This window comes from Nematolebias whitei, chromosome 7 (assembly GCF_014905685.2).
Source record: "Nematolebias whitei isolate Nwh7 chromosome 7, NemWhi1, whole genome shotgun sequence".
NCBI classification, from domain to species: domain Eukaryota; kingdom Metazoa; phylum Chordata; class Actinopteri; order Cyprinodontiformes; family Rivulidae; genus Nematolebias; species Nematolebias whitei.
The window spans coordinates 38,984,728-38,996,603 of NC_056504.1; the positions used below are offsets into that span (position 1 = coordinate 38,984,728).

At 41.7% G+C, this 11,876-nt stretch overlaps 1 protein-coding gene across 1 annotated transcript in view; it reads right to left on the minus strand.

The window, feature by feature from the left end:
• wnk2 (WNK lysine deficient protein kinase 2) overlaps positions 1–11,876 on the minus strand; it is a 37,675-nt gene that overhangs the window by 3,501 nt on the left and 22,298 nt on the right. Inside the window, exons 10-28 of the mRNA XM_037678853.1 lie at positions 11,496–11,528; positions 10,433–10,543; positions 9,864–10,259; positions 9,035–9,658; positions 7,757–7,806; positions 7,470–7,632; positions 7,265–7,381; positions 7,019–7,183; positions 6,894–6,936; positions 6,644–6,805; positions 4,970–5,841; positions 4,666–4,723; positions 4,485–4,549; positions 3,368–3,614; positions 3,025–3,283; positions 2,708–2,940; positions 2,383–2,622; positions 1,317–1,361; positions 900–1,213 (exon numbers count right to left, since the gene is read on the minus strand). Of these exons, the coding sequence (XP_037534781.1) occupies positions 900–1,213; positions 1,317–1,361; positions 2,383–2,622; positions 2,708–2,940; positions 3,025–3,283; positions 3,368–3,614; positions 4,485–4,549; positions 4,666–4,723; positions 4,970–5,841; positions 6,644–6,805; positions 6,894–6,936; positions 7,019–7,183; positions 7,265–7,381; positions 7,470–7,632; positions 7,757–7,806; positions 9,035–9,658; positions 9,864–10,259; positions 10,433–10,543; positions 11,496–11,528 (4,197 nt within the window). The remainder of the gene's footprint in view (positions 1–899; positions 1,214–1,316; positions 1,362–2,382; positions 2,623–2,707; positions 2,941–3,024; positions 3,284–3,367; positions 3,615–4,484; positions 4,550–4,665; positions 4,724–4,969; positions 5,842–6,643; positions 6,806–6,893; positions 6,937–7,018; positions 7,184–7,264; positions 7,382–7,469; positions 7,633–7,756; positions 7,807–9,034; positions 9,659–9,863; positions 10,260–10,432; positions 10,544–11,495; positions 11,529–11,876) is intronic.

The window sequence follows — 11,876 nt, forward strand, 5'->3', positions numbered from 1 at the left end:
GGATGGATGGATGGATGGATGGATGGATGGATGGATGGATGGATGGATGGATGGATGGATGGATGGATGGAATCTAACCCTCTATTTAGTTGCATCCAGTTAGGTTAATGGTTTTACAACACATGCCCTTCTAGACACAACCACCATTCAATGCGCTACCCCAAGTTTTGTTGTAAAGATCCTGGTATTTGAATAAGTGACCTTTTGATGACAGGCTTGCCTTCTCTAACCTTTAAACCACTACTCCCCCACTTCACTATCCCCCCTCCCATTATTAATTGGGTTAAAATAATTATTATGAAGAAGACCGGTGTATAGTGAGAATGGAGAGTACAAATGATTATTGGCTCACTATTTGACAACAATTGTATTTTTATCCAATAAAGCAGGGGTGTGAAACTCACTTACAAAATGGGGCCAAACTTAAAACCTTTTTCAAACTAAGGGCCAGTTTCAGAAGCTACATTAACTTCAATTAGATACTAAATGTCTTTTCTTGGTGGCAGGTTCCTCAAAAAGTTTGATTGGTCTCATTTGATGTTCTCTGTTGCACTTTTGATATCATAATCAAAGATTACTAAAAATTTAAGTGAAAAAAGTATTTTACGTTTAAAATCTCATCTTGGGGGGCAGATAAGATGTCAAGGAGGGACACATTTGGCTCCCGGGCCTTGAGTTTGACATGTGCAATAATAGAACTGTTTATTATTGGGTCATTAAGTGTTTACAACTCCAGTCCACCTGTACCAACTGTTTATCTGTCATTTTCTGGTTGTAATATGGTACTAAAAATCCTCAAGTGAACTTTAGACATCTTATCTTTGTACTGTTATTAAGTTAATACAAACGTTATAATCTGTTGCATCTGTAGATTTTTATGGACATAACGTGAAACTCACTTCTGAAGCATTAGTAGGATGTTCATGTGTTTGAGGTCTAGCTTGATCCCACTGCTGCTGCCCAAGGATATTCAGAGAGGTGGTGCGAGGCCGATGGGTGACGATAAGAACCTCCTGAGCCCAATCATCCATCAGTCCCTGCAAGTCTTCAGGTATGTTATTCTCTATGGCATTCACAGATGTACCTCTTTTGTTGTTGCTGTTATTAGCCTGTGCTTGGGCCAGGCCAGTAACAGGCTGAGGAGGAGGAGGTGTAACAACACCGGGCATTTGCTGTGATTGATTGAATGCACCGGACGCTGAAGCTCCAAATCCTAAAAATGCACACACACATTAATTATAATGGTAATGTGGTTAACAAATACTTGGGTCTGATGTTAGACAAATAAATTTGATGTGATACATAGTTATACATACTGCTGCCTCGCTCTTTACCAAGACACAGTCTTTTCAGTGTGGACCCTACAAGATAAAACAAATAACGAATACAAATTTCAAGTTTCATTAACACACAGTAGACTTCAAATGTGAATACTGTGCAAAGTACAGCTGCTAAATACTGCCACAAAACAAAGAAACAAACTTAAGCCAAGAACCAAATTATTTTCAAAAACTAATGAGACCTCCTAAATATGACAGTGGAGACTTTAAAAGTATCATGCATGTGAGAGTCATATTATCGTGCATTTCATAAGAATTCGAAAACAAAGACAGTAAAAAGCTGTGCAACTTGACACAAACAAAATTTGTTATAGACTGCAAAACTTTTGTCATGCACCAGCCTACTTTAAAGTATTGCAAGGTGCATGAAACACTGCAGAATGGAAAATAACAGAAAAGTCACAAAATTATACGTTACAAAATGAATAATACACAAAAGTTTTTAAAAAGTAATCTAAAATGATAAAAATAAAAATTAAACATATTACTAAATTGAACCTTGATTATCCAAACCTCAACCATATAAAACTGCAGTGAGGGTGTTATAGCAAGTGACGATAACCCTCGAATGTTTTTGAGGTAATCCTAAAATGGAAAAATATAATATCAGTCAAAACGTTTCTATCTGAGGGGTTTGAATAAGCAACAAGTGCCTGTGAAATAAAATACACAAAAAAGGAATAGCTGCAAAAAAGAAATCGGCTTATAAATAATGTGTAAAATTTGTGAAATGAAGAATAAAGCTAACTAAAAAAGTGAAGCTAGGCAGGAATAAAAGAGATACAAACAGATAGACAAAGAGACAGGCCCGCTGAGAAATCTAGCTCGTGGTTTGCTACTGGATTTATTGGTCCCTCTTTCAGATGGTTGAGGGTAATTAGACCAGCCTGTAGAGGAGCATAATGAAGGGAAGAAGATGAAATGGTCAAATGTACAGGAACCAGAATACCCAACATCAATAAATAAAGTAGCACAAATTATTTATTTCATCATGCATTTCTTTTTTTTGTTGTTGTTGTTGTTTTCTTGTCTGTATTCTTACCTTGGCCAGGTGAAGCCTGTGTGCTTACACCGTCTCCATGTAGTCCAGCATAAATATTGTCAGAAGACAGGGAGCCTTTGAGGGAACAGGGCTGCTGGGTCTGTACAGGTTCTGAGGTTGATGTGGGGAGGTGGCTGGTGCACGACTGTGGCCTGCTGTGGGTGGGGAAATACGTTTTGGCCGGAGAGCCATTTAAACTCACTGTGGGCTCAGCTGTAGCAACAGCAGCAGCTGCAGAGCCTGGACACACACACAATCATGAGACTGAAACTAGACTTTGTTAAATCTTGCTTGAAATATTGAACCACTAGACGTTTGAACTCACTGGATTTGCCGGAGTCACCGCTTTTGGTTTTAACATTTCTAAACTGTTGAACCAGAGGGCTGAGAAGTTTTCCTGGTTTTAGCCTGTGCCTGCTGGACCTCTTTCTGCGACTTCCATGTGGAGCGACATGTAAAAGACCAAGACCGGGAGGAGGTGCTTTACCAAGCCTTCGATAGAGCAGCTCCACCTCTCCCCGCTGATGTGCTTGTAGCTCCGAGATCTCCCTCAGATGTCTGAGGGGTTGAAGGCAGGAATATGAAGACTACTAACAAGATAAATGGCAAAACGTTCAAACCACATATCAAAAAAGACCTTACTTCTCTCTTAGTCTCTGAAGTTCCTTTTTAATGTCAGAGTCCTCCATCTCTGAGTCATTATCACTGCTGGCATAGGCAGAGCCGTGCACGCCTCCATGCCTCCCTGGTGAGTCAGAGCTCTGCACACTGCTGCTGCGACCGGTGCGGCGGAGAAAGGCCACTGCCCGCTTCATGAGGTCACTTCCTCTGCGTTCGGAGCGAGGGTGATGCAACAGCGTGGCAGGAGTTGGCTTCACAGGGCTGCTCTCCGCCCCGGAGTCTGAGGACAGGAAGCGGGCATGGACCGTAACATCCGCAGGGACAGAGTCCGAGGTGTGAGCGCGAGGCAGCGATCCCCTCTTACCCATGGAAGGAGGCGTGTCCAGGTAGAAATCCGGTGGGGCAGAGTAGCGGCTGCAGCGTGTCCTCTGTGTGATTTCATCCTCTGTGCTCACCACAGAGAAGCGACCAATCGTGGTGGAGGTAGCCAAGGCCTCAGCCTGAACATGGTCCCTGATGTAACCGACGGGGTGTGCAGGGGAGGCCGCGCTGCTCCAACTCCTCTGCTTCACATCCCGTCTGTTGGCCACTTCAGGAGGAACGGAGATGATCTGACAAAAACGAAGAAGATACTGAGATTCATAAAATGCCACGATGTTTCTATTACAGCAAACGCTACTCCAAAGCAAGGATTCATTTCATTCCACGTTGTTCCAGTTTGAAATAATATCTGAAAATAAAAACATCACAAATTTATTATCAATTAATAAATAAAACAATGCATTCTAAAGTTAGGATGCATATATTGTCTAAAGCAGTTAAAATAAATTCTTTAAAATGTACACATTAGACCTGGTAGGCATGCTGTGCTTTAAAACTATTAAAAGTAGTGTTAAAGTCTGAATGTCAAAATATTTTATTAAGAAGAGTTACTCTAATTGAATAAGTTAAACTTTAATAACACAAATCAATCTATGCTTTTACTGTTAATGTGCAAATGTAATTATGTGTATAATTATGTATATTTATGTATAATTACTGTATTATGTGTGATGTACTCTTTTGTCAATAAAAAAAAAAAAAAATTAATTAAAAAAATGTTTTCTAGGGTGGCAGAGTGGCTCAGTAGGTAGAGCTGTTGCCTTTCAGCAAGAAGGTTGCTGGTTCAAATCCCAGCCCAGGACATTCCTGGGTGGAGCTTGCATGTTCTCTCCGTGCATGTGTTGGTTTCCTCCCACGGACCCAAAAACATGCATGTTAGGCTGATTGGTAATTCTAAATTGTCCCTAGGTGTGAGTGAGAGAGTGAATGGTTGTTTGTCTTGTTTGTCTCTATGTGGTCCTGTGATGGACTGGAGACCTGTGCAGGATGTACCCCGCCTCTTCCACAATAATAGCTGCACATGGGCACCAGTGACCCCCATGACCCAAAAAGGAAGAAGCTGGTAAAGATAATGGATGGATGAATGGGTTGTTTTCTACCTTAAATCGACCTCTAGTTCCAGTGCAAGACGCAGAGTGAGGGACCGGTCTTCTTGAGAAAGAAGCTGCGGGATAATTTCCAGAACACAGATTATTATAAAATAAAATGTCAATTTCAGTTGAAAAAATGATTTTTCATTGCCAACTATCCATTAGATGGAATAATGCATAGTTTACATACCACACACAGCTGAGTCACTCAGTGTGCTCAGACTGTCCATTCTCTCAGGAATTTGAGGCTTATAGAGTTGGCAGGTGGAGAGAGAAACAAAGATAAGAAGAAGGAAGTAAAATAGAAACCATTAATCACTGTAGCATTACATGAGAAATATTTGAGATGAAATCTTATTGCAGCTTAGCAGCACTATTGTTTTAAATATCACTGAGCGACTAAACTGTTTTTCTATGTATTCAACATATAATAAGTACTTCAACTGCATGTATATACTAAACTAAACATTTCCAGGCTGTATTTTTGTGTTTACCAGCTGTTCTCCTGCCCTGTAGCGTCCCTCCCCGATAGGCCCTGGGGTGCTGTTCCCTGACCCTCCTGTGGCGCTGTCAGGACCAGGAGGAAACTGAATGTACTCTGTGCCGGATCCTGGTGTCTCTGCAGCATTGCCTGATGGATACATGGGAGCGTACTCCTGATAAAGTAAATTCCTTAGTTTTTCATCCAACGTTTTAATGGTGCTGTCGACAAAACCGCCACGGCCCAGTCGTCCTTCACTGTCAGACTCACTGGGCCCTGCACCGTGTTGGGATGGTGCTGGACTCTGAGGTAGAGAAGACCCTTTGGTCCCACCCACAGTTGCAAAAGGCTGATGGAGAACCACAGGCTGATGTGTCAGTTCGGAGCGGGCTGCCGGGGCGTAGGACGCAGATGATGGCTCTTTGGTTGAACTTAGCTCCTTGAGGGGGAGAGGGGTGAGGGGAGAACCACCTTGTGATGCGCTCGCATCCAGGGATAGAGGCATAACAAGAGGACAGCAAGGCACCTCATCTACAATAGAAACTGGACGTGTCAAATCAAGCTTCTGCTGAGCTGTACGAGGAGAAGAGACGGAGCCCAGAGGAGCTCCATGAGACTCTTCCACTGGGAAATATGTATGAGGTAACGATGGGGGCAACGTATGAGCTCTAACTGGTTTGACTTGAGGAACAGCAGATTGGACAGAGCTGACGGCAAGGTCCAGCGAAGATGTTGACTGGAGAGCTGGGGGTGCAGACACAGGAGGTGACAGAGCTGCCAAGAGGAGTGGGTCTGTGTTCGATGCCACTGGGGGACTAGAGAATCCATAAACCTCAAAGTGAAATCCTCCACTCTCACCGGACATTGTGGAAGAGGAGCCCTCTTCTGCAGAAAGAAAAAAGAACAAAATGAGCTCAAACATGACACGTCATTCATTTCTAAAGCTAAATGTTTATGATAAGATCATCATTTAATGGTAATGGTAAATGGTATGTACTTATATATCCCCTTTCTATCTTATTGAGATACTCAAAGCACTTTACACTACAATCTGCGCCCTCATTTACCCATTCATACAGCACTCTACTAGATCCGTATAAAGACTAATCAGTGCTTTATCACATTCGTACACCGATGGGACACACATCAGAGGCAATGAAGGGTTCAGTGTCTTGCCCAGGGACACTTCACCATGGGACTACTGGTGGAATCAAACTCCCAACTCTTGCAATGGAGAATGGCCAGCCCAGATGTAGAACAAACAGATTGAAAAACTCATTCATCCCTGTAGCAATCAGGTTTCTCAATGAACACTAATGTCAGTACTGTTACTTTAATGTCTTAATGTCTTGTGTGTATATATATATATATATATATGTATGTATGTATGTATGTATGTATGTATGTATGTATGTATGTATGTATGCATGTATGCATGTATGCATGCATGCATGCATGCATGCATGTGTATATGTACACATCTACTGACTGTGAAACTAATTGCCCCTCGGGGATAATAAAGATACTTGAACTTGACTGCTCTAACCACTCAGCCACAGCCGCCTCAATAACACTTATTGATCTAACCAATAAGTGTTCAAGAAAGTCATTCAACTGCCATAAACTAGTGCTACTGTTCCATGTTTCTGGTAGCTATTTTACTGATGGTGTGTAGGAACACAGTGACCTCTGCAGGTGGAGGGTTTTGCAGTGATGCTGTCAGCGAGCTGCGTAGTGGCTGAGCTCCCAGGTGACTGCGTGGCTGTTCCATCAGACGGGGTGTCCTGACTAGATGTGGGTGTCTCCTCCACTGGGCAGATTATGAACCATCTCTTTCCTGTGTGAAGAACTGTAATCAAAAGAAGCACAGAATCAGTTAAAATATGTGAAATACCAAACAAAAATGTAGTTACAGTTTTTAAAAAAAGTTGTGTTACCATTTTGCTGATATACAGGCTGAGGTGCTCCTGGCTGCAGACTCTACAGGAGATGTACACATGTGACATTGTCCTTCGTATTTATTAGCATACACTGTGCTTTAGTCCAGATATTTAAAACTTACCTCCCCTACCTCCGACATCTGGCCTTGTAGTGGACTACAGCTCAAAGCTGTGCTTTTTTCATCACCCATGTCTTCATTCAGCATGTCTTCAGCCTTGTCCACAATATCCTTCAGTTGATCAATGAAGATCTCCTTTTCCATCGGTAAGATAAAACCATTCTCTGCCTGTAAACATTCAGTTATAAAGATCTGAAACAATGATACAAACACGGACAAAAGCTGTAAACTTAAAGAAGCTGAACAAACCATGTAAGTGGCAATTTCCTCAGGAGCATCTCCGTCCAGATCAAACTTAAATGTCACCATTTTGTGGTTGTGAGTCTCCAGCTGGCATTCGACCATTTTATCACCAGTGTTACAAACCTGTGTAAAGAGGGGTTACCATTGACTGATATTTAGGTATTTGAAGGGTCTGTGATTTTGTTTTGTTGTAGTTTACACCATGACTCACATTGAGCATGCTCAGTTTGGGCTTGCTGGTCTTTTCTTGCCTGGAACGTGTGCGGGAAGATTTACGGTGGTGCTTTCTGGGTTTTATATCCCCCTTGCTCCCACTAGCCAAGCTTTCAAAGCCGTCACTTGTTTCTCTGCCTGATGCTACATCCGAGTTGACACTAAATGGGGAAAAAAGGTCACCGTTAAGGTAATTTCCCTTGCAATAAAAAGTTTAAAAACATAAACTGAATGAGAAAATTAAAACATATATAGAGCTCAAAATTAGTATAAAACTAAACATACCTGTCATAGGCATAACTAGAAAGTGATAACGCTTTATCACGAAGAAAATCCTGACAAAAATAAAAACATTTAGTGAAAAACAGTTAGAGGACCCGTTGTAACATGCTTTTACTATATTCTAATGTAATTTCTGTGTTTGCTTTGCTTCTAATTTCTCATTACCTTTTTAAACACTGTACAACTTGTTTAATGCTGTTAAAAACTTAATAATTATTAGATTAGTTTTAAAAGACCTGCTTTGTGGATTTACCAGTCTGTGATTTGTGATTGGTGAGTCAGTGAAAGAATCACGGTAAGACTGTCTTTTAATAAAGTTAAGTGTGCAGATAGTTTAAAAAATGTGCATGAATACGAAATAGAAGTCACCTACGTAATGTCGCTAAAATTAGAAACATCTTATCTAAAAATGATGCAGAAAAACTGGTTCATGCATTTGTCACATCTAGACTGGACTACTGCAATGGTTTGTTATCTGGGTGTCCAAATACTTCTTTAAAAAGTCTTCAGTTAATCCAAAATGCTGCTGCCAGAGTCTTAACTGGAGTTAGTAGGAGAGATCATATTCCTCCAGTTTTAGCTTCTCTCCACTGGCTCCATGTCAAGTCCAAAATTGAAGTCAAAATCTTGCTTCTAACCTACAAAGCTCTCAACAACCTAGATCCATCTTATATTCGAGATCTTATTGTTCCATATTTTCCTAACAGAGAACTTCGCTCTCAAACTACAGGCTTATTTGCGATTCCTATTCCTTTTTGTTAAATCGTATAATTAGGGTTGGCTTGTTATGCTGACTTAAGCTTAGACTACTAGAGGACAAAATGACCTCATGTCCTTAAATGAATTGGTAAAATTCAATAGTTTTCATTTGATATTATTTCTATGTTAACTTGTGATTCTCAACCTGCCATTGTGTATCTGTTCTTCTCAAACCCAGCCAGATGAAGCAGATGACCTCTTGTCCTGAGCCTGGTTCTGCTAAAGGTTTTTTCCTCATGAGGGAGTTTTTCCTTTCCACTGTTACCTTCATACTTGCTCAAGATGAAAGTTCTGTGATCAAGTTAAGTTCAAAGCAGTCTGCTCCTCTGATAAATAATGTTAACTTATTTATATTTATGAATGTTTCTGTTCAGTGCCCTGAGATGACTCCTGTTGTGAGTTGGTGCTATATAAATAAACTGAATTGAATTAAAGCAAATATTACATTTATTCTGAACTTTTGTAATAGCTTATATATCTAAACCAGTATTAGTCTCAAAACTGTACAAGTGTTATCTGTACCTCTACATAGGGCTCTTGTTGAAGGCTTCCAGAGATAGATGACTCCAAATTTTGCTGAGTTGTAGTCAGGCTGGCACACTCGGGCACTGAGTCTGTTGTCTGGATGCCAGCAGGCTGCAGAACTGAAGCTGCAACAGGAGCTGCAGGCTGAATTGGTGCTGGCGGAGTGACAGAAACTGGGTCAGAAACTAAACCAGGGGTGGAGATATGAAATTTACTCCTGGCAGAGGGTGCGCCTGAGCCCATTGTGGAGATCGTTGTTAGCTCTGCAGTAAAACTTGATGTAGTTAATGGTGCTTGAACTTGGGCAGAGGACATAGTTTCCAGTGTTTGTGACACATGTGTTGGCACTGAAGTTGGGGCTTTAACAAGTGTTGAGGCTGAAGTTGGAGGCACTGCTGCAGCTTGAGCTGACACTGGGACTGGAGGTGGAGTTTGAGCTGGGACTTTAGTTTCAAACTGGACTGTAGCTGGGATGGAGATTAAAGTTGGAGCTGAGAATCCAGATAAGTCATGGCCAGTAGCAGTAGCTTCTCCCCAGAGTGGAAGGTGACCAGCAGGCAATACAGGAGGGACTGTTTCCAAAAGCTGAGCATCTCCCAGAGCCCCATGGGGAGCAATTACCTACAACAGAAACAACAACAGAAACAAACAATAAATAAATAAATAAAGCAAGTACTAAATAAATTGTCCATCAGTCTATTAATCCTGCTCTGAATCTCCAAGGGCATGCTGTGCATGCATTACACCATCGGGACACATTGCCACCTTAGCATGAGAGATTTCTCAAGATCGAACCATTTCAGTGAGAACTGAGTCAAATATTCACCTGGACAGGCTGTTCAGTCAGTTCCTGCTCAGGAAGGGGGGCAAGGAATGGGGTGGGTTGTACCTGAGAGAGTAAAGGATGGGTGGAATGGAAGCTACCGAAGTATGGCTGAGATGTGGGGAGGCCACCTTGTTGCTGTGGCACCACAGGGGACTTGGCCAGTCCGAGAAGTGGAACAGGGAGCGCCAAACTGGGCATGTGTTGAGGTGTGGATAGGGGGGTCTGAGGGGTGCCAAGACTAGGTACAGATGGAGGGGCTGCATGAGGAGTGAGAGGAAGGGAAGGCAGGTGAGGTGAACGTGAGTAGTAGGGACTAGATATTGGAGTCTCACTGCTGGGCAGAGAAGCTAAGGAGAAGGGAGAGGGCATGTGAACAATGGGGTATGATGAGTAAAACTGGGAAAGAAAAGGGGAAAATGAAATAAAAATGAACAAAGACAGCGACTCGATACATACAACAGTCACACGGGTCCTTTGTTTATTACTGCAACCCTGCACATTTTTTAGGATGTTCTAACCAAACTGAATGTTTAGTTTGTTCTTGTGTTTCTAATATTACCACAACACACCTGTGTACTGATCTGCAGAGGCAGAAGGGGGGGAGGAGCACTGCAGAACGGGAAACCGTTGGCGGTACCAGGAGGACTCAGGTGTGACGCAGGCTGGTCAGCAGATAACAACTATGAAAGAAGATCAAATCAAACCTTTTGAACTGAAAATGCAGATTGCGTGTTGAAGTTCACAAAAGATTCAGATTTGGCCTTTTTAGTTTGTCCTTTCTTTTTTCTTTTTGTATGTATTGATATATGCACAATCAGCCATGGATTTCTGACATAAACCCTCAGAATACAAACTAAAGCCTAGGAAAAGTAGAAGCTTTCCAAGTAGTGTCTTTGTGACAACTGGTGCTTGTCTCTTTGGAGAAGTTTGGCAACAATAATATTTTCACACCATTTTCTGGATCAAACAAATATTGTTGAATAATCCCAGTATTGGAATTGGCCTTAGCATAGCTGAAGGGCTGCATGATGGGTGGCACAGTTTGACTCTTAGCGTAGGTCTTTTTGTACATTTTCTCTCCATACATGAGTGGATTTTACAGTTTCCTCCCACAGACCAAAAACATGCATGTTAGGGTAATTGGCAACAATAAATTGTCACAAAGTGTGCGTGAGAGCATGTATGGATGGTTGTCTGTCTTGTTTGTCTCTATAAGTCATATGATGGACTAGCAACCTGTCCAGGGTGGACTCTGCCTTTGACCCAGTGACCACTGGAGACAGGGACCAATCCTCTGCAACTCTAAACAGGAATAAGCAGTTATAGAATAAAGATGGTTGAATCGCTCAAATAACGCAGGGCAGTTTGGTTTGCTGTTTATCAGAATTTGTGGAGGAAAAACAGTAAAAATTCCCACCCCAAGTCATTTTAAGGCAACAAGAACGTGTGTTTGTGTGTTAAAAATGTTAAAATGTACATATTTTAAAATGCATTTTTAGGAGATTAATGTCTGCTAAAGTATGATTTTTTTTTTTATTAACCTATCCTCTGTTTTGAAATGCTTCACTGTGACTCATGTGAGCTGCAAGGCAAGCAGATTAATTTAGTGTGGTTTGTACTGTGCTGCTCTACCTGGGATGGGACAGCAGCTGGTTGGAGTTGACACTAAAGGGAGGAGACAAATAGGAAGGAAATATAAACTGCATAAATATGTTCTGATACAATTTTCAGTTTAAAATAATTTTAGGTCTTGCCTTTCTCATGTCTGTATAGACACTTTGCCAGGACACCTCACTGAAGTTAATTATCCTTGCCCTGGCTAATCAGACTTGTTTCACTAGCACATGGGTTTATTAATAAAAGTAGCTGGCTGGTCATAGATGTGTGCATATGACATTGCCCTCTTTACAAAGGTCACCAGAGGTCAGTCACAGTTTTATGCATGCAGTACAGTGTTCCCTCATTTATCACAGGTGTTAGGGACCCGCCCCCACACCCCCCCACCCCCCCCCC